Source organism: Dendrobates tinctorius, unplaced genomic scaffold (genome assembly GCF_039654945.1).
Source record: "Dendrobates tinctorius isolate UK_male_01 unplaced genomic scaffold, ASM3965494v1 ptg000086l, whole genome shotgun sequence".
Classification (NCBI taxonomy): Eukaryota; Metazoa; Chordata; class Amphibia; order Anura; family Dendrobatidae; genus Dendrobates; species Dendrobates tinctorius.
The window spans coordinates 9,219,261-9,241,872 of NW_027361754.1; the positions used below are offsets into that span (position 1 = coordinate 9,219,261).

Below are 22,612 nucleotides of genomic sequence, written 5' to 3' on the forward strand. Positions count from 1 at the left end.
ACAGGCAGTCTCTGCATGTATTGTAACTGTTGAACAATACATAAGAGAGATGCAGCTGCGGGGACTCAAACTTCTTTTTCCAGCATGCCAGAGACATTCGGTTAGCACAAGAGCATGCTCAGATAACACCTTATCCCAGCACGTTCACTCATCACTATTAATAAATGCAGCTGCACAAAGAGAGATCCTGACAAGTGTTTGCTGTGCATTCATGCCCGTCTTGCCCGCAGATTTCAGCTGTGATAAACCCACCAGGAGCACGGTGCGGTTGGATGGGTTCATCATTTAGCACTTGTCAAGCTGCATTTTACTGTCTCATATTGAGCACGACCTGCTGCCTTTACCACAGATTTTACCCTGCGATGTCCGCACAGGTTTCCTGTTAAACTAGTTTTTACAGTTGCCGAGAGAGTTTCCCATATGTATTTCTACAACTTGTAGAGGTCATGGTAATTTAAGAAAGAAATACAAAAAACTGAAGGTGCACAATACTTGACATCAGGCATAAAATGCAGCGAGAAATAATCTTGTGATGTTTTGTGTTTGCAGGAAGGGGCGAATATTAATAAATCTCTGACCACTCTGGGGAAAGTCATCTCCGCTCTTGCAGAGGTGGTAAGTGTTCCTGCCATTGATATATACCATGGCTCTAATCCGGATGTGATGTAGCAGTAATAAGGGGGTTACTGAAACTTCTTACAGGACTGATCCTCCAGGAATGAAAGCGCCTTCAGACAAATCCTTACCTTCAAATCTACACATTTAATGTCGCGGTTTACATCCCAGCTAATCGTTTTAGTGTATAAGTTTATTGTAAGTTCACACGTCATGGATTTCTTTAGCATATTTACTACAGGATGCATAGATAGGATCCATGGAATAAATCCAGGGCTGATGGTCGTATTTTTTGCAGCCGGTGTTACGCACAAATACTTTCCCTACGTAGAGAGGATAATCAGAGTCTGTACAATGCTGGATCTGCAGGAAATAGGATCTTTCCTCTTGCAGACAAGTTTTTTTCCGCAGAGTGGACAAAAAAGTTTTTTTTGGGATGTGAAGGAAAAATTCCAGATAACCCATTCACATACATTAGTGGTGCAATGAATTAGTATTTCTGTGAAGACATATCTATTGCCCGATGGCATCTGATACACTATTTCATACATTGGAAAAACTTGTACCAACCCAATAGAAGCAAAAAGGGCACGCATGGCGTCCGACAGGTGCATGGCGACCTATGAGTATGTTTGATGTATGTGCATATATGGGAAGCGCGCTTATTACTAAGTGACTTGTAAGATGTATTTTGGATCCAGACTCTTATAATGTCTGTGCTCTCCTCCATGCTGTCCTATCAGGATAACTGTCCCAGCAAGGTATGTCGCTCCTCAGTATGACCCATGCTTCCGGATATCCGTGTCTGTGTAGTTGGTGGTTTCCACACTTTCATTACTTTACTATTTTCATGTAAATTATAACTAGAAACCATTGTGTAAAACATCCTCCTTCATTCGAAGCTTTGCTTAAATATTTTTTTGTGTTTTCAGAGCAAAAAGAAGAAAAAAACAGACTTCATCCCCTACAGAGACTCTGTACTGACCTGGCTGCTGCGGGAGAATCTAGGTATGATCTTCAGCTCTGGAGGCAATATTCCAGAAGCAGCGACAGATCACTACTAGTGATAAGTGAACGTGCTCATGTGTTATCCGAGTATCTCGGACATGCTCGAGTAATATGTTCGAGTGCCTGCAGCTGCATGTCTTATGGCTGTTAGTCAGCCACTGTTTATTAGGCAATCTCTGCATTTGTTGCGGCTGTTATGGAGCCACGGGAACTCAAACATAATACGTGAGCACGTCCGAGCATGCTCAGATAACACGATAACCGAGCACGCTCACTCATTGCTAATCACTAGTCAAGTGATCGGCTGAGCTCTTAGAAATAGTGATCATGTTTGACGGCTGAACTATGGTAACTAATTGTGATCTTTCATTTCAGGTGGAAACTCTCGCACGGCTATGGTCGCAGCCCTGAGTCCTGCAGATATAAATTATGATGAAACTCTTAGCACATTAAGGTGAGAGAAGGGATGGAAAACTATAGAATGTGTTAAAGGGGTTGTCTGTAGTCCCATGGGAGTGTGTGTGTAAATATATACACACACACTATATTACGTGTATGCTTCCATATGTGACTGTGACCTGTGGATGTCCTTATTACAGATATGCCGACCGAGCTAAACAGATCAAATGTAACGCTATTATCAATGAAGATCCCAATGCTAAATTGGTGCGGGAGCTTAAAGATGAAGTGTCCCGTCTGAAGGAGCTGCTGCGAGCCCAGGGTTTGGGTGATATCATCGACAGTAAGTGGCATCTGCCGATACACCAGAAGTTTATGTATATGTCTGCTTGACATTTTACCTTTATTAAAGGGATATTCTTCACCCAGACATTCACGGCATATCCACCGGTTGTGTCGCAAATGTCTGATTCGGCGGGAAAATAAATGCTCTTTCCGCTCTGGAACATAAATGGGTTTTCCATAATATACCATAATATTGTCTGTCCTTAGGATAACCATGAGTATGTAATTGGTGGGGATCAGACCGCCGGGACCCCATAGATCAGCAGAATGGAATGGACATGGTGCTCTGTAAAGGTGACACTCTCGACCATGTGACCGGGTCTGTTACTGCAGCATTCTGCTATGGCTGACAGCAGTATCAGACTCAACCACATGACGACACTGTCAGGAACTTTAGTGTTTTGCCAAAATTTGGCCGATCGTAGGAAGTCCCCACACACCTAAGGGCGGACATCAAGGTTAAATTCTGGAAAACCCCTCTGCACATCAAGTGTTTCCAAATACCTAAAATTCCTTCCATCTTGTCTTTCCTAATGCTTCCATCAGTTGATTCTATTGAAGACAATTTCCGTGGATTGACATGTGTGTATATCCGTCATCTTTATACCCATCGGCCTCGCTTTTCAGCCACAAGCAGCGCAAAGCTGAATCTTGCTTGCCAGCACAGACCGCAGAGAAATCCCAGACAGGATTGTGGAGCTCAAGAAAAAAATGCACCCAAATTTCTACATCCCTCAAAGCAACTGCTGGCTTCCCATTATATATGTAGAGTCCAGTTTCTGATATAATTTCAAAACAAAAGTGGCCAATGTCTTAGCCATTAGGTGAAAACATAATGAATAAAAGCTAAGTAAGGATCTGTTCACACATTCATCATGGTGACTGTTTATAACGGACACCATGACACCGGGCCATATCTGTCATATAAAGGATTCCAACAGCACCTCACTGACCTACCTAGGTTCCCCAATCACACACTATTTCCAATTGCAGCCAGCAGAATAGTGAGCGCAGCTCTGGAGTGCAATACATGATGTAACTCAGGATCAGTAATGTATGTACACAGTGATTGCACCAGCAGAATAGTGAGTGCAGCTCTGGATTATAATACAGGATGTAACTCAGGATCTGTAATGTATGTACACAGTGACTGCACCAGCAGAATAGTGAGTGCAGCTCTGGATTATAATACAGGATGTAACTCAGGATCAGTAATGTAATGTAATGTATGTACACAGTGACTGCACCAGCAGAATAGTGCGTGCAGATCTGGAGTATAATACATGATGTAACTCTGGATCAGTAATGTAATGTATGTACACAGTGAATGTGCCAGCAGAATAGTGAGTGCAGCTCTGGAGTATAATACAGGATGTAACCAAGAATCAGTAATGTATGTACACAGTGACTGCACTAGCAGAATAGTGAGTGCAGATCTGGGGTATAATACAGGATGTAACTCAGGATCAGTAATTATGTACACAGTGACTGCACCAGCAGAATAGTGAGTGCAGCTCTGGAGTATAATACAGGATGTAACCAAGAATCAGTAATGTATGTACACAGTGACTGCACCAGCAGAATAGTGAGTGCAGCTCTGGAGTATAATACAGGATGTAACCAAGAATCAGTAATGTATGTATACAGTGACTGCACCAGCAGAATAGTGAGTGCAGCTCTGGAGTATAATACAGGATGTAACTCTAACTCAGGATCAGTAATGTGATGAATGTACAAAGTGACTGCATCAGCAAAATAGTATAACACAGGATGTTACTGAAAAGAAGGTAGTTAGTTGTAGATTGATTTTATTTTGTACATTGGTGGAAGAACTCTTTAGATTGTGTAACATTTTGGAGCCGGGTGATTGATGATTGATCAGTTATATTGAGTTCTGGGATCCTGCAGTTGTTAGGAGAGCATCGGTGATCGATCAGACCTAAAGTGCCTGCGTATGTGTAGACCTCATGGAATACGCTCTCTTAAGTCTGTTTCTGGGTAACATTACACAGTTCTGCTCCATGCTGTAAGGATCTGTCTGAGATTTCCTGCACATTAGGAAAGTCTCTGCTGCTGCGCTGAGGACACTAATTGTTCTGCTGGGTAATCTTTGCATGATGGCTTTGCAGTCTCTTACAAGCAATCCACATGTTCTCCCGCTAATGGCGCCTGAATTCTGTATCTATTAAAGCTTCTGTTTATTACTGAATTGATAATTAAGCAGATATTTTTTTTATTCCTTAATGAGGTCGTCCAGTCTCCTGCAAATCAGTGGTAATTGTGGTATAATAAAACGTCGCACAACTTTGTTTTCCTCTTGTTGCTGCCAATAACTAGAATCTTGCTGGTTGTCAAATATTCAAATAAATTAGTTTTTCTGCCACAGCTTTGGGTTTGTTACAATGTATCATGCAATCCTCTGGGTTTCCTTCCACTGTTGCCGATAGAGACAGCAGCATTGCGTCCTCTAAGACATTTCCATCGGCTGGCAGATCACTTTGTACATTTCTTGGCGTCGTTGGGAGATGTAGAAGCGTCCCATGCATGGGTCTATCATTATAGGGCATTTATTATGATCCGAGGAGGACTTCTCATCCATCAGAAGAATGAAGGGCACGCTCCGGCAGTCATTGCAGTCCTGACATTGTCTACGTGGGCACTGTGCCATAGCTATGGCTGTGCCTTTGCTTGGTATTGCAGCCCAGTCCCATTCACTTAGACTCCAGACCGGCCTTTTCTGCGCTGATACATTGCAACAAACTTCAGCTACATGCGGCTTTGAATGTAAATATCAATATTCCCATTCACTGACTGCAAGCTGAGATGTTGTACATGGTGCGGAATTGGTACATAACGTGTATCAGAAGGTTGCTGATGTTTTATGATACAATTAAGCTGAAGACTGGAGGACCTCTTTAGGGAATATTTACTCCATACATTTATGGCAGAAATTTACGCAACTGAAAACCACAAATGCAGATGTTTTCGCTGCATTCCCCATTCACCTAAATGCAACAGGTGCAGAAATTTCTGCAACAAATCTGCTGCGTGTGAATTTGCCTATACAACCTTCTTGCTTCTTTTTCCGGTCTTGCTCGCTTCGTACACTATACTACTGGTTGGCTTTGCTGGAAGATCCCGCTGCTGCTCTCTGCACCCATGCGATCTGATGTTTGATGTTCTCTGCTTTTTGCCCAATGTGTTACCAAAATTTACATTTTTTTTTTTTTTTTTTTTAGCTTTTCTGGAAGATACTGATTTATGTGTTAAAAAAATAGGGCTATGGAAATCTGTGTAAAAAAAAAACAAAAAAAAAAAAACCATCAGTAAACCTAAATCCCCAAAGCTTATTTCCAAGATATTGTCACTATATAGGTACATGTATAGGAAATGATTACATTGGTGTTGGGTCATTGATAACTGATTTCAATACTTGCAAAATGATAGTTGTAACCTGACCGGTGGTGATCACTGCATTTCTACTATTTATTATACATGACCCCCGTTGTGGGCACCATCTAGGATGGAGAACTTGGGCTCCCGTGATCCAGGACTACTTATCAGATGAGTGGCAGGTGCTGAAAATAGTAGAAAATGAGAGTAGTATCTTCTGCTACATCTCGGGCTATGCACCTCCTCCGTAAAACACCTTTCTGATAATTTGATCTGGTGGGGTTATGATGGTAGGGAACCTACTAGCTGCTTGGGTGATGAGCAATAAACTCTGGGACCCCAGACCAATTTGCTTTACTTAGATTCTTTATATTAGCAGGACCTGTATATGAGCTATGGAGACTTGGGTTTGCTTAATATTCATCTCCTAAAATGTGCATTGATGAGCCACTACTGTTTAGGCAAGTGCCGAGAGCCAAGACGTATCGGCAGGTGGCATTAAGATGGCCGGTACTGTCCATACTGTGCTTGTATTCAGCATAGTGTAACTTCTGCAGGATGGGCTTATGCCTCAATTTATTGTATTATTGTGATATAAAGAGCACCTGTCTCCACCACCGTTACCTGTCACTATCACTCCATTCGTTTTCCTCACTTCCTTGTGATTTCTGAGCTGCCATCATGTCCGATGTGATGCAGAGTCTCTCCTATCTCTCACTGCCGTTTCCCTCTCTCCTTGTTCCTCCTCCTTTTGGTGCTTCTCCTGTGTCCAGCTCTTCCTTCTGTCGTGGCCTGCCTTCCTCTCTCAGACATCAACGATAACCAGAACCTTAAGAATAAGTACTTGCTGTCGAATGAGAATCAACGGCCTGGCCATTTCTCCACAGCTTCCATGAGCTCGCTGGCATCTTCCCCATCATCATGTTCTCTCAGCAGTCAGGTGGGGTTATCGACGGTGACTAGCATCCAGGAGAGGATCATGTCCACCCCCGGAGGAGAGGAAGCCATCGAGCGACTCAAGGTAAGCTTAATATATATATATTATGCACCCTCCGTACCATGGTGCATCGATCGTCACCAACCATTCATGGTGTCTGGATCTCCACCATGAAGTGCGATGGTGGATATGGAGATCTTCTATTCTTGGTGGAGGACCTGCTCCTTTTAGGACATCTTTATTTTCAGGATTTGCCAAATTCACTTGTGCCGGTCATATTGGGGCCATGAAAAGTAACTTGGAGATTCTAAATTTTAGGTATAAATTGTTTTCCAAATTCTCATTTTTGTCTGTCCTCGATGATCTGTCTGGCATTCCTTAACCATGCCCCTATTGACCACATATAATGAACTCTCTGCAAAGTTTCGAGCTTCCCTGGACTTTGCTGTTTCCCCATTGCAGCCCATTGTTCTGCACTCTTATACAATTTCCTGTTTTTGGAATATTCTTAATTTAGTTCTTGGAAATTGTGTAATGCAAATACCATCGAATTGAGGTTTATAGTACATTCGATTTCGTACTTTAGCATGATATGGTATTTTTCAGAAAGCTCCTTCACTCTGGACGTGAAGATTTATAGCAATAGTGCAAGATACTTGTGCCATATTCAGACACATTGGACAATAAAGGATAGATGATAATTCGCCGGTTGCTGGTGGTCCTACTACATGGACCCCCACCAGATCCAAAGAATGGGCTACGAAGTGCCACGTATGAGAAGAGTGATGTCCCCACATACACGCCATTGCCTGATCCATGGTGTATGGGACTATCGGGCATAGCGGCGGACAGCTCTCGTCTATCTCTGGCAGTTCCAGTGGAGCAGTCATCACTCTTTCCAAATAAGGCACCTAGTAGCCCTTTATGGGGGTCCCAGTAGTGAGACCACCAACGATTAGCAACTCATCACTAAAAATTAGCAAAAAGATTCCCATTCTCCTGTTCTGGCATCCAGTTTGTTACTCTGTAGCAGCCATTCGAACTTCCTCGGCCGGCACTTGTGACTCCTAGGCCCCAGCAACGGCATCGCGATGTCCTATTTATTTCCAGGGGTGCCCAGGATCCTGACTGAAAAACTTCTGGCTGCCATGGAGGATCAAAATGGATGCCGGACCAGGGTTGGACATATCTTTTTGTCCTGTGGTTTGGATAAGTGACAACCCCTTTAATGCAGACCCGAGTAGTTGCTCTTTATAAAACCTCCACTTCTCATTGATGGCTCTGGAATGAGGAGAGATCTTATTGAGGGAAGGACAATGCTGAGTGTGGCACCTCCTAGAGTCTGTAGCACAGGCGTCCAGGATTTGAGCCTATTGACTTTCGTTTAATCTATGTATCGTCTTCACTGCTTATTATTAAAGCTTTAGCCAGTGGCTTAAACATAATGGAAAATAGGTAAGAAAATAATATTCCAGAAAAGCAATACATAATCATTGCCCCAGAAGGTATAGGGGATGTCATTGGGATATTTGGGGACAGCGCTCCTACTCTTATCTGCCCCATCCTATGGCCCTCCAGTCGTACAAGACAGAGACTGTACAGTCCTAAGACCTGAACAGTTCCCCCATTGTCTGCAGAAGCCGTGGCCTGAGCTGTCGTCCATTGCATTTATATGGAGAATGTGAAGAATAGAGCGATTATGGGCACGATCTCCCCAGCGCTCGGATCACACCACCCCTAGTGCCTGATATAAACGGAACCTTACCACGCGACCCGCCATCTGCACAGGCTCATCTGAGACGTGCGCAGCTTCTCCTGCAAAGTCTTAGTTATTCTCAAGGTGGAGACCTTGGACCAGCGATGCAAGATGTGGAAATGCTGTGGTTTTTAAGGTCTCTGCTTGTAGTCAGTGATTGTAAATCTTCGTTGTCTTCTACAGGATGAAGCTCCTGTGATGGACACACGGGTACATGGCTCGTTACTGTCACATTAGTTATTGGAGATCAGTACCGGGCCATGCACCGGGGTCACCTGCACAGGATTTATATAGATTTTCACTTTCTGGAGCGAAACAATGTTTTCATTCACTGACCACAAGCAGAATTCTGGAAAACAATCATGAAGTGAGGCATAAAATGTACTAGGAAATGGCATCGTTTATTTTCTAAATCCAGGTTGTCCCATGTTGGTGATGGCATCTTGGTAGGCTATTCCATCACTTAATGACTAGAGCTCTCGGGAGCAAACACCATTATTTTTGCAGTAGTTCTGTATTAAATGAGTTGGCCCATATTCACAGCTAAATACCCCCACACCGGCTCCGGAGAGCCGCGATTATCCTAAGCGATTGTCCCACGTGCACCACTCACAGGCCATGAATGGAGCGATGGTGCGTAAGGGGGACAGTTGATTTATGCAGATGAAGCACCCCAGAGCCCCTGGATATCCCAGTGGGTGGACCTCCCCACTGGTTGGCAACCTACTACCTGACCTGTGTGCTTATGGTGGGCCAACTCCTTTAAGAAACTCTAAGGTTGTAGCTTCCTTTATCCTGACCTGTAGGACATGATTACTTCACCGTGAATCCCCATGTTCTCTGTGACTGGGGACTGTAATGCCTGTGCATGTTAGTTGGGACACATTTGACTTATGTCCGATCTTCCACCAGGAATCCGAAAAGATTATTGCAGAACTTAATGAAACGTGGGAGGAGAAACTTAGAAAAACTGAGGCGATCCGGATGGAGAGGTACGATAGACCTTGCTAACACGGTGCTCCCCAGCTGTGCCCTGCATTTTGATGGATTTCTCGTCTGCTCTGCAGCTGCCTGAATTTGCACTGATGACGACTGCTTCTGTCTGACTTCTGTAGATGCGGCCATTGTGAATCCACTGTTACCTTTAAAGATTGTAGTCTTTGGTGACACACACTGATCCTTCATGTATTTCCTTTCAGAGAGGCGTTACTGGCAGAGATGGGGGTGGCAATCCGAGAGGATGGTGGAACATTGGGAGTCTTCTCGCCTAAAAAGGTAGAGACCGTCCTTATGGACTATCCTTTCTGGAAAATGGATCTCAATCATGCTCTGGCTGATGTGTCTCAGCAGAACATACTACAGGGTTCAATATATTGTACGTCAAGTTTTAGTGGTTATCCTAGCAACAGCATTTATCACCTATCCTCAATATGGGCGATATATGGGTGGCTGACCCTATTAACACCCCATCTGCCCTGATCATACATCTATCATAGGTATTCCCTTTAACCCTGGGTGAATGGAGCTGCAGTTAGGGTTTGTGACAGCCATTCTATTCACTTTCTATGGAGCAGTGGTCACCCATGATGACTACTTTCCCCAAAGATGCGAATGGAGCAGAGGTCACATGTACTGCTACCATAGAAACAAATGGAGCAGTGGTCACATATGTTGACTTCTACTCCCATTGATGTGAATGAAGCAGTGGTCACATGAGCACTACTCCTATAGAAATGGATGGCGCAGTGGTCACACGTTCACCACCACTCCCATGGAAGTGGAGGGAGCACCGGACCCACATGCGTAATACCACTCCAATCACTTGGAGTAAATTGAAGGAAGAGGACCCACATGTCCATTCTGGTGATCGCTCTCTTTAAGAAAGTAACTGGTATGGACAGCAGCTATGATGGCACCAACTTTACACAGGCTAAGACCCCATTAAACGTGGGCACCTGAGCTGTGCTGTCATAAAAGAACATTGGTGTATCTGCACCCTGTAAATGGCTGCGGGGGCCTATGTCTAGCATGTGCCGTTAGAGAATTACCCTTGATGTCTTTCATTGGGTGTCTATGGTATGACACCTAATTGCGTTTGTTACCTGCACATTAGCCCCTTCCTCCAATATACCGGTGTCTGAGTGCCTGGCGTTGTGTGCCGGGTGTGGGGGGGTATGAGTACTAGGCCCATCTCCTCCCATACATGGCAGTAAGCGGCGCGTCCATCCTTCATACTCTGCATTTATTACTTCCTCTGATTCCCTGTGTTCATCTCACATTTCCTTCTCTCTCAGATTTCCTCCATGTTTTTTGATGAGTATTTTGACTCACTTTCTGCAGATCAGGTCTGTTGTAACTAATTCATAAGCCAAGTCCGTACCCTCCCCATAGTAGTCATAAATAAAATAGTAAATCCCCCTTAATCCCTTATTCCAGCTGTACATGACCCACATTTAAAGGGAACTCTAACTATTGTGCCTTTTAGCCGCCTTATTGATGTAGAGGACTGGGTCTTCTGCCAGCGTGGGCAAAAGAGGAATGGTGGTGAAGATGCTGCTGCCCCTCATTAGGCATTAAACAGACCCAATTATTTACCTCCCATCCTCTGCTAAAACGGCAAAATCCCTTTAAATGTTGCCAGGGGAAGACCCTCAGCTGAGCTTCATAGAACATCCTCCAAGACGCAATGTAGTAACCCCCAAAATAACGTACCTCCCAAATGGATATGTACCTGTCTAGTAGTAGAAGTCCAAATCCGTTCCACCTCCCAGACTCACCTGTGGTTTTGTAAGTGTGTGCATTCTTGGATCTGTAGTTCCACAATTCTAAGTTTACTAAATTTAGACACAAGTAGCTAGAAAGAATCTCTGCAGGTCTTCTATGGTCATTGTCACTGTGCCTTCATCTGTCTCCATCATCGCTCATCTGTCCAGATCTCGTCACCCAGCCTGTGTGACCTCATGGCTGACTCCAGTGGGGTCTTCTCCCCCAAGAAGGTTTGTCGTAGTGGATAGAACTCATTCCTAGAGTTAGACGGTCTGTGTCCCCAATATTTGCTTTTCCGTGAAATGCTCGTTCTCACAAAGTGTAACCAGTATATTTCCTGGAATGGTGACATCTTACTTTACTGGTGGAAAAATGATTTATAGTTTATAGACTAATAATAGATATAATATAGATAATTAGTAATCACTGATTTATAAAACATAATCGTCGAATAATTAAGTTTGGCAAATTTTTAATAGTCTAATTTTTTTTTAAATCCTTATCAAAATCTCTGCTTACTGTATAAAATGGAAAAGTCTAAATCTTTCCTTGTGCTGCAAAGTATGAAGCAATCCATTATGACCTTCAAGGGGTTAATATTTATTAGAAATCATTCACTAGAAATATGGATGAGCTGCATTACCAGACATGGCCATGGACAAGGGTGGCAATAAGTGTCGGCACAAATGGGTCTCCTCCTGTCCAGGTCACGGCTGGTAGAAATAAATATTGCTACAGATAAAATTGTATAACGTCAGGTCCGTTTATAGTATCCGATGCTTCCGTTTACTGACTGGAAGCAGAGATGTGTTGAAACGATATTTTCACAAGTTTTACACCTGAAAACTTTATTTCAGAGGTCTGTGCTCCCATTTTGTTTTACTGATCCCGTAATATCTCATTCCAGACTCCGCACCTCGTTAACCTTAATGAAGATCCTCTCATGTCAGAGTGCCTTTTGTATTACATTAAAGACGGTATAACCAGGTGAGGTCCCTGCTGTGCCCCGAGGCCAGGGGTTCACATGTGCCCACAGGGGCTCAGAATTGGGCAGCTATGTGCTGTTGCATGTGAGCTTGATTTTCATGCTTGGGGTCTGCGTAGAAAATTCAATGTAATAATTATTATGCCAATGTTATAGTGACAGGTGATAATTCTGTCCTTCTGTCCGCAGGGTTGGTCAGGCGGATGCAGAAAGACGTCAGGACATTGTTTTGAGTGGTGCCCACATTAAGGAGGAACACTGTATATTCCGCAGTGAGAGGAAGCCCACTGGAGAAGGTGACTGTCTTTTTGCAGCATTTTCTACCTGCCCGGTCATTAGACGAGCCCTAGATCATGTCGGGCAAGGGCTTAAGTGTAAGGATCGGATGGTTAATATGGTGCCTAAAGTTACTCTTCATGCACAAGCACCGCTGCTCCTCCCGAATATCTTATGTGGATTTCTTCAGTACATCTAAAATTCCCCCTTTTTTTTTTTTTTTTTAAATCCTGTCTATAATAAAGACTATGTGGATCCAAACATCTGTCTGTGCATTGACGTCCATTAAATAAACCGTTCGTAATTTTTTTATTTATTGTTTTGCAGTTATGTAAAATTTAGCACTTGCCCTTTCACTGTTTTTCAGCAGTCCTTGCTTTTACCATCCCCCCATAGACAACAATGCACATGTTTGGTTTGGAAAGTGTTACTGAGCATCATTACATTTGTATTTGCACCAATCACATAAAAAAGAACACTGTTATTATGTTTTTTTCTCTTCCAGTTATTGTGACCCTGGAGCCCTGTGAACTTTCAGAGACCTACGTGAATGGGAAGCGAGTGGTTCTTCCGGTGCAGCTTCGTTCTGGTGAGGATTATTAAATGTAGTGCGCCTTATTTACAGCTGTGTGCTCCAACCATACACTTTGGGGTGTCCAGGACTTTCTGTGGTTATCAGATTAGTGGTGGCCCGACGCCCGGCACCCCCACTGATCAGCTGTTAGCGGGTCTTGCGGCGGACTTGTTGCGGCACCCCCACTGATCAGCTGTTAGCGGGTCTTGCGGCGGACGTGTTGGAGCGTCTCTGCTCCATACACCATGTAGTAGCCACTCTCTGATACTGCAGTTGGTCTTATTTATTGCTGATGGTATTTTTGGTATTTGATCCCCTCAGGTAATCGTATAATAATGGGCAAGAACCATGTTTTCCGGTTTAACCACCCTGAACAGGCCCGTGCAGAGCGAGAAAAGACTCCTTCAGCCGAGACCCCCTCAGAACCGGTGGACTGGACCTTTGCCCAGCGGGAGCTTCTGGAGAAGCAGGGCATTGACATGAAGCAGGAGATGGAGAAAAGGTAGGAGGATGGGATGTTGCATGCATAGATGGCCTGTGTGGCATGCTACCATTGAGGGAGCCCATTTATTGCTATGGGGTTGTCTTGCTTTGGGTTATTTTTCGATGGTTGCCATGTCTTGGGTGGCAATTACACAAGAGTACATTTATGGTGTTCAGTTTTAATCTGGATTGTTTTGTCCTGCAGGCTCCAGGAGATGGAAATCCTCTACAAGAAAGAGAAGGAGGAAGCGGATCTGCTCCTGGAGCAGCAGAGACTGGTAAGAGCCCCGACACTTTCCTCCGCTGTCGCTCACACACCTCCCCGACACCAGTGCAGGTCTGCACTTCTGAGCTTGTGTATTGCTCTTCTTCTGGAGACACTTTTACAGGACACTTATAACCTTACATACAAATAACCTGCCGCACATTCAACGTCTTCTCCGCTCTCTGTGATGCATGCTAAATCTCCTCTTACCGCAATGCATGAAAGTCTATGGGGCTGCCTTGTGCTTTTAGCAAAATCTTTTTTTTCTGGTAGTTAGGACCCTTTTATGTGATGCGTTCCCTTACAAATGAGGGAGCAATGCATTATTGGGACAGGCAGCTAGTAGTAGATGCAGGGCACTTCTTTGTATACGGCCCCTCCTGCATAAGTACAGATCTCTGTCATGTTACTGATAGATTAGCGATGATGAATTGTGACAGTGTCACCTCCGCTGTAGGCATGGAGGGGAATAGGTTCTCCTTTACTTAAAGGATTTATTTTGAATAACTTTTTGTATCTTACCATTATTTTTTTTTTCTGTACTTATTGAGGTTATTTGCACATCTCAGTGCTTGATAAACTCTATGGAGTGGATTACATGCATGGAGTGTAAATCTTACTGACATGTTTGCTTTATATTGAACTTTGCCATTAACTTGTGGTTGCCGCCTACTAGGCAGCAGCAGATCCAATTTATGGCCTAGAACTGCTACCTGCAAAATAGCTATGTCTTCTGCCGGTGGGTCCTGGGTACATCCCAAGAACCATGTCACAGGGCTACTCTAATTATTTTATGACCTGGATATATTAATCCGTCCTCCATTGCGAGGCTCAGTACTGTGCATGTGTTCTCTCCTATCGCTGCATGCCGTCTTATCTCTTGCACCACGGATGCAATGTTCAGTCATAGTACCCTACCGTACATGCTTCCAAGTAGAGCAGGGCACTAACACTGTGGCCCTTTGCCTCTTATATATGCAGACCCATATAATTCATCAAACTAAGATGTGACAATGCAGGGAGTTGCGGTTGGAAAAAATTTATTTAGCCAAGATCATGGTAAAACTTTCTCTGGAGGCCACTGTGGTGTTGGGTAAAGCTTTTTTTTTTTTTTTCTCCCCCATTTGCAACTTTCTGCTGTGCAACCATTAGAATATCCACCCTTTGCTGCCACATAGTACGAATTTTTCATTGAGGGACTCCTTTTTGTGATCTTCCCTCACCACTGGATATATTGGGCCTAGTACGTTCCCGTAGCATTGTTGGTCTGTGTCCTGCCATTGGGCTGATCCTGCCCTGTATTGGCCCTGCAGCGGACATTCGACATGTCCAATTATATTATGTCTGATCATAGCACAATAATAGTCGTTCTGCTGGTACCATACCCATATGAAGGGGTTCGGAATGAAATAGTGACAAAATATACTGCCCCCCCATTACCAAATATATATACTGTATATATTGTTATTTTTTGGTAAGTAATGAATAAAAGTAACAAATTGATTTTTAAAGTCATGTAAAAATTAAAAATGTAGTCGACACTACCGATTTAATAAATGACATAGGTTGCAGATATGTGACCACTTCATAGAGTAATTGATCACTGGGTCCCAATTGCCCCGATCCCGCATTGTGTTTTGGATTGAATGTAGCCATATAGTCCATTCAGTTTCTATGGGACTGAGCGAGACAGCTGAGTACACGTCCCATAGACTTGAATGGAGCGTCTGTGGTGATGCGAGAGCTTGCGGCTTCATTCAGTCTCAATCGGAGAACAGAGGAGGAGTGGGAATTTGTCGCTTGGGATACTGTGGATTGGTGACATATGGGCCCTATGTGGGAAAGCCCGTCTGATGTGCAATAGATAAGAATAATCTAGTATCATGGTATATCACCATGTCTACTGCAGAAACTTCCCGGACAGGTGGGGTCCCATTAGGAGTGGCCGTCACAGGTTACGTTATAGGTGCTGGAAGACAAGGGCAATGTACTGCACAGTTTTAAATGACAGTAACCTGACGGACCACATTAAAGTAGATGGAATCCATTGGGCACCATTGCTGTGTCATATAACAGATGTGACACTGCCATTATTTGATTTTTTCGGTTTTATGACTGATCAGAAATGATGCACTGAATACAGCCCCGACCGTAAGCAGCAGTGTGGGTTTATCTCTCAGTAGTTTTATACATTTTATTCCTGTTAGCATTAAATGTGTCATGTGTAGGTATTCCTTTATGATAGATTTGCAGTGTTTGAGTATCTATAGTTTTACTTATTCCTCATATATAGTGCTATTATTATAAGCCTACTGCGGTCAGCCTTTTACCATTGGCATATAGGTAATCATGGGGGGATCCTGCTGCTGAGACCCTCTGACATAATAAATGAGCATCCATGTAGAGGATGTGCTAGTTTTCCTTCTGTGCAAGAGCCTCCATTTGCAGGGACAATGGCTAAAACCGTAAACCCCTCTTCTATTGCATCTTAAAGGGAATATCTTGTAGGTGGTATAATACCTCGCATCTTTAGTGATCTAATCACTGCCTCCATTCTGCAGAAACTGAGCCTCGATGCTCCGCGCACTGTCCTGCAGAAACTGAGCCTCGAGGCTCCGTACACCATTCTGTCTCTTTCTTTGGTAATTGACTGCGCTGTCTGGCATGAGCATTCTCTGTAGCCATGCACCGCTCTCCAAAAAAGCCAGCACTGTCAATCACCAGTGAGGGAGGCGGGGACATGCATATATTGATGGCCTTTCTTCTGGATAGATCATCAATATGAGATTGCCAGGGTGCACGACATCCGGCACTGCCACTGATCATCTGGTTGGATGTGATCAGTCACAGAGCTGAACAGCGTGGTTCAATCACCCGTATAAGAGCCACAGCAAGTTACTGCAGATCCACTCTGATTCATTGTAGTTGGGGGCGGATGTGCAGCACCACTCCACGGCCTCTCTACAGATGATGGCGCTGTTCTATGAAGTTCTACAACTGGTCACAGCTGAACTGATCTGTCATTGATGACCTATCCCATAAATAGTCCATCAATATAAAGTAGTGGACAACCCCTTTAATAGGACCAGCGCATGTGAGCACGTGCAGTAGGAAGCTGCTCTGATGTGACCTGAAGATATACTGTGATGGGGTCTCCGGGCTACATCAGCGGTGGGTCCTACGCCACGAGCTCGCAGGCACCGGTCCTATTAACATTGTAGGACAGATTATAACAAGGCAACTGCCATTATATACAGCCGAAACGAACATAATTTGATAAAGGTATATAGGAATTTTTAAAAAATGTTTGTTCTCTATTAATGTAGTGCTCTGAGGCTAGAAAAAAAAGTGTGGGGTTACATCAAACAATCCCCGTATATATAGCATGATCGGCATGCTGGCTAGTACTTGGGATGGATATCGGGATGAATGTTAAAATCTGCTTGTGCAAATGACCCCGAATATGTAGATTAAAGCCATCAATTAATTGAACCCATCGGATGACAGTAACGCTGCTCGCACACACACTCGTGTCACACATCTCTTCTGATGAATAACTCGCGTCTGTACGGCGGCCGAGCTGAGCACCAGCGTCTGACATCTGCATCTACTAACCTGCGTGCACTCACCTTCTTCTTGGCTGACCTGTCCTTCTTGCATCTTGGAGTTGTGGGTTTGCTGTGCGGAGATACAGGATTCGGCCTGTGTGTCGTGGGCATGGGGGTTGTGTCTCCTCCACCTCTAACTCTGCTCTCTTAATGAAGGCTGCTGCCTGTCTTTTCTTCAAACCTTTCACACGATATAGGTGAGGACTAAATATTTTTCACTTTTTTTATTTTTTTTTATATTATTAGTCACTCCTTCATTTCAGTTTTCACATCCCCTTCGTTTTCCTTTTTACGTTTCATGTTTGTCTTTTTTTTTTTTTTTTAATTTTCGTGTTTCCATTTTTTTTTAGTTTCTTTTGGGGCCATTTTGATTTTTTTTCTTTCTCAAGGATGCAGACTCAGATAGTGGGGACGACTCCGAGAAGCGATCGTGTGAAGAGAGCTGGCGTTTAATCACCTCTTTACGGGAGAAGCTTCCTCCCAGCAAAGTGCAGAGTATCGTTAAGAAATGCGGCCTCCCCAGCAGTGGCAAGAAACGTGAGACCAACAAGATGTACCATATCCCGCAGAGACGTCGACTGAGCAAAGACTCCAAGTGGGTGACCATCTCCGATCTGAAGATTCAAGCCGTGAAGGAGATCTGCTACGAGGTGGCTCTGAACGACTTTCAGCACAGCCGACAGGAGATTGAGGCTCTTGCCATAGTTAAAATGAAGGAGCTGTGTGCCATGTATGGAAAGAAGGATCCCAACGAGCGGGACTCATGGCGGGCAGTAGCTCGGGATGTGTGGGATACCGTAGGTGTGGGGGATGAAAGGATTGAGGATGTGGTGCCAGTAGCTAAGGCACCAACCGATGTTGATGATCTTAAGGTTCATGTAGATAAACTGGAAGACATATTGCAGGAGGTCAAGAATCAAAATAACATGAAGGACGAGGAGATAAAAGCCCTTAGAAATAAAATGCTGAAGATGGAGAAGGTGTTACCTCTGATGGGTCCACAAGCAGAACGGAAGACTCGAGAGTCCAGTAACGAACGTGATAAAGGAAACGCAAGTGAAATAAGTAAAACCTCCTCGGCGGACCCTGAAAAAGATGATAGGGTAAACCAACTATTAGATAATGACGCCTTGTTCTGCAGAGGACGGTCCACCTGGATGAGGCAGGAACAAGTCAAGTTTAAGAACCTCCAACAGCAGGAAATCGCCAAGCAGCTGCGGAGGAATAATGCTCCACACCGGTTCATCCCGCCGGAGAACCGCAAACCTCGCTTTCCTTTCAAAAGCAATCCCAGCCACCGGAGTTCCTGGAGTCCAGGCACGCACATTATCATCACAGACAAGAAGGTCATAGAGGTTAAAATCCCAAAAGATGCACAAATCCAGGAACAGGAGGAGGTGGATCCAGAAAGGCAAATATGGAGCCCCTATAGCCAAATGCGGAACCAGCACTTAAACCCGTATCGGGGGCAGCAGGATAATCAAGACAATGCTTCTGGTCGCTGGAGAAGCAATTCTCTCAATGGATATCAGAAAGGACTGAGACGCCAAGCATCGGGCTCCTCTGAGTCCCTGCAGTCCTGTGACTCTCAGCCGACCGACTCGCAGAACTTCTACCATCCCGAAAATCCACACAAGCTACAAAACTGGGGTCTGTACCAGGGCAACAGCAATAACAGCAGCAACAACTCTTACAATAGACAGGCCGAGCAACCCCACCATTACAACCAGTTTGTCACCCCGCCTCGCATGAGGCGTCAGTACTCCGCTCCCAACCTCAAATCAGGACGGGAGACGGCGGTGTGAGCTGCTATCTTGGATGGACTGGTGCTGACAACGTGTATTAGACAGGGAGGTTTGTGCCATGTCTTGTGCCCCCTAAACTGGTTGATCAGCCCTAGCAGTGTTGGGTGCGTGGAGGTTCCTACTCCGGATACTTTTGTGTGTGTTTCTGTTTGTGGACCCTAGGAGAGAGTGAAATGTGTCTCTAATCTGTGGGGGCCTCCGTCCACATCCCCAAGACCTACTACCTCTCCCGCCTTCAGTATTAACTTTGGCTACGTACTACCCAGTAATCCCATAGACTAAAATAATTGCATAATCCCCATATTATGGTTTATTCTAGGTGGCCTTTTAGTAAGTGCGCTGACTTTTTTTTTTATTTTTTGTTAAGTGTTAAGAACAATGTTATACCACTAGTCAAAAATCACTAATAGACTGAAAACACTAACCCCAACCCCAAAACACTTAGGCCTCATTCAGATGCTGTAATGCATGTTGTACTTGAGCGTCTGTGTTACAGTCTCAGATCCTGGGGCTGATCGTAAATCTACTGAATTCTGTTGTGGATCTGGTGATGCTGGTAATTCAGGTTGTGAAACCCACTGTCAGACCAGGACTTGCTGCTGAAATACAGATGGTAAAGTGCAGCTGATGCATTAGGGCCGTCAGTACGAGGCCTTGCCCTGTCTGGGCTGGGGAGGCCCTGCCCTGGCGTTACACCGAGCGAAGATCTGCCGGGTGTCCTTCTATAGTCATCATTTTCCCGTCTACTACTTGTTGCAGTAACACTTAACCCCTTTAGCTTTTATCACCCCCTTCTTTTCGTCTTCCCTAATCCTCTCATGTCAGACAGTATCTATCACATTGCAAATTACACATTGGCAATGGGTGGACAGTTGCATGGCGGCCCTAAAGTTGTCGGGTTTTTCCATTATTAAAGGGCCTGGAAGTTTGTTTTCAGGTGTGATCCAAAAACATTCACACTCTTGCTTTGCAATTTCTTCCAAAGATTCCGCATCGCGCCGCCATCTGTTCCTGGCCTGCTTGCTTCTCTGCAGGTTTAAATGCTGTAAAGGTGTGTTCACACTGAGGGTTTTTTTTTTTTGTTGCAAAAGCCACAAATTTTGGTTGGAGAGAGTTTCTGCTTTGAAAACTGTGCAAAAAAATAAAAGCTTAGCTTAGTATGAACACACTACACTACCTTGGTGAACGCAGATGGGCAGCTCTACTACAAAAGTATTTAGGGCTCTGTTCATACCGGCACCATGATTTTGTTACACTGACATCACATTTCCAAGTCATACGTGGCTTCCACTACTTGACAGATTAGAGTTTTATTGGGCCACAAAGGAACAAATTTAGCTTGGCTTGTGTCACCCAGCGGCCGATGATGTCATGGGGCCTATGGGAGCTATAATGATGTCATGCTCGGTGACAATGAAACGCATTTGTATAGTGAAATAGCGCCACCTATGGACATAATGTTTGAGACACACGTAGAACAAATCCTCGCACTTTGGTTCGTCACATCACTCACTGAGAATGTTTAAAAAGATGTTCTCAAACTTTTATAAAAAGTTCCAAAAGTTTTCTTCTAAAGGTTTTTCTTCCATTGCTTCTGTCCGCTGACTATTACTTCCTTACACACTAGTGTATTGGGCCAGAGGGATCTGCTTGATCCACTTCTTCTTACAACTAGATTTTTAGATTAGAATCTAAAACCTTTCTTTTAGTATTTTGGAAACAGTCAGCAAGTAGAAGTCTGCAGAATGTTCAGTTATGATACGTCTAGCTTGGGAACTACTTTTTAAGTGATATTTTGCTTTGTTTTTATCCCCATCGGAGTTGCTTTTGATCGGGAAGTAAGTTTTCATGTGTGCTTTGCTACGTGGCTAGCATTGCCTCATGGCGAAAGACCTTGCAAGTGTTTAATATGGGTATTGTCAGAGGAAAGAATGGAAGCGTCCAGTTTTAGGAAGATACATTATTCCAGAAACAACGCCACACCTGTCCATATCTAGTATTGCAGCTGATCTCCATTCAGGTAAATGGGGCTGGGTTGTAATATCTGCTAACTGATTGGACTCCAATCTGTAGACTGAAGACCATTGGATGTGCAGGTTGGAGATGTTTGCCTTTCAGTGGTAGTATTACACCATACGTAGAATTAGTGATGTATAGGTCTATTTTTTTTAATTTTTAGCCATGTGATAAAAATAGGTTATTCACAGTGGCCAATGCAAGTCATAATTCATCTGATGACCTTTGTCTGTGGCCGATGTTCTCCCGGCTGCCAGGATTGTGTGTGTGTGTGAGACTGGTCAGCCTGTGTATATGTGTCCAGGAGCTTCCATCCACCCAGCGCTGAGTATCTTGATCGCCATGATTCTTTGTGCCTGGTATTATACATGATACTACCTATTCGTGCCTCCACACTGCACACCCCGACGGTGGCTCTGATATCTCAGTGTTACCACTTAAGGGGTCCGTGCCCAACCAGGCTGAGGGGGAAATAAAAATGTCATGTAAACTGTTAAACCTGGAAACAATAAGAAAGGAAATATCCCTGTGGGGCCCCGCGGGGCCCAGACATTCTCTATGGATTGTAAGCTGTCCGATGAGCAAGTTTCTGTACAGAGTTTACATCCTGTCTGGTTCATGGCTGCTCTCTAAATAAACTCTGACCTGATACCGAAGTTGGATCATTCACTGCTTATTGTGTGTTGTATATTATTTCTCTCATCGTCTTATTAAAGTTGGCACCCTGTAAAAAACTGACACTGTGTTATGCCTAAAGGACAGAGCATATAGGTGCCAAAATCCCCCCCCGGGTTCTTCAATGACTTTCACTTCCCTTTCTTCCTGCCTGTGGTCCTTCCAATCCCCCTTGGGGTCCTTCCCTTCCCTGGTGTCCTTCACTTCCCTTTCCCTTTCCTTATCCCCTGGCGTCCTTCCCCCAAGCCCCCCCCCCCACGGGGTCCTTACCTTCTCCCCCCCCCCCCCCACGGGGTCCTTCCGTCCCCCTCCCCCCGGGGTCCTTCCCTTCCCTATTCTCTGGGGTCCTTCCCTCCCCCCTGGGGCCCTTCCCTCCCCCCTGGGGCCCTTCCCTTCCCTCCCACCTGGGGCCCTTCCCTTCCCTCCCACCTGGGGCCCTTCCCTTCCTTCCACCCTGGGGTACTTCCCTTCCCTCACCCCCCCCCCCCCCCAGGGTCCTTCCCTCCCCCCCCCGGGGTCCTTCACTTCCTTCCCTTCTGGGGTCCTTCCCAGACCCTCCCCCCCCCCCCGCATGTACCTTCACTTCCCTCTCCCCCGGGAGCCTTCCCCTCCCAACCCCCCCCCCCCCCCCCCGGGATCCTTCCCCTCCCAACCCCCCTGGGATCCTTCACTGTTTCTCATAAATCGCATTCCCTACAGAAGAGTC

General features: G+C 44.7%; 1 protein-coding gene across 1 annotated transcript in view; it reads left to right on the plus strand.

Moving 5' to 3' along the window:
- The first annotated feature begins 560 nt into the window (after positions 1-560).
- The window catches only part of LOC141097665 (6-phosphogluconate dehydrogenase, decarboxylating), a 96,640-nt gene continuing 74,588 nt past the window's right edge, over positions 561-22,612 (plus strand). The window contains exons 1-13 of the mRNA XM_073585017.1: positions 561-615; positions 1,548-1,623; positions 1,999-2,077; positions 2,223-2,365; positions 2,914-2,949; positions 6,534-6,781; positions 9,366-9,445; positions 9,653-9,728; positions 12,127-12,206; positions 12,394-12,500; positions 12,986-13,069; positions 13,376-13,556; positions 13,743-13,815. Coding sequence (XP_073441118.1) covers positions 2,019-2,077; positions 2,223-2,365; positions 2,914-2,949; positions 6,534-6,781; positions 9,366-9,445; positions 9,653-9,728; positions 12,127-12,206; positions 12,394-12,500; positions 12,986-13,069; positions 13,376-13,556; positions 13,743-13,815 — 1,167 coding nt within the window. The 5' untranslated portion in view covers positions 561-615; positions 1,548-1,623; positions 1,999-2,018. The remainder of the gene's footprint in view (positions 616-1,547; positions 1,624-1,998; positions 2,078-2,222; positions 2,366-2,913; positions 2,950-6,533; positions 6,782-9,365; positions 9,446-9,652; positions 9,729-12,126; positions 12,207-12,393; positions 12,501-12,985; positions 13,070-13,375; positions 13,557-13,742; positions 13,816-22,612) is intronic.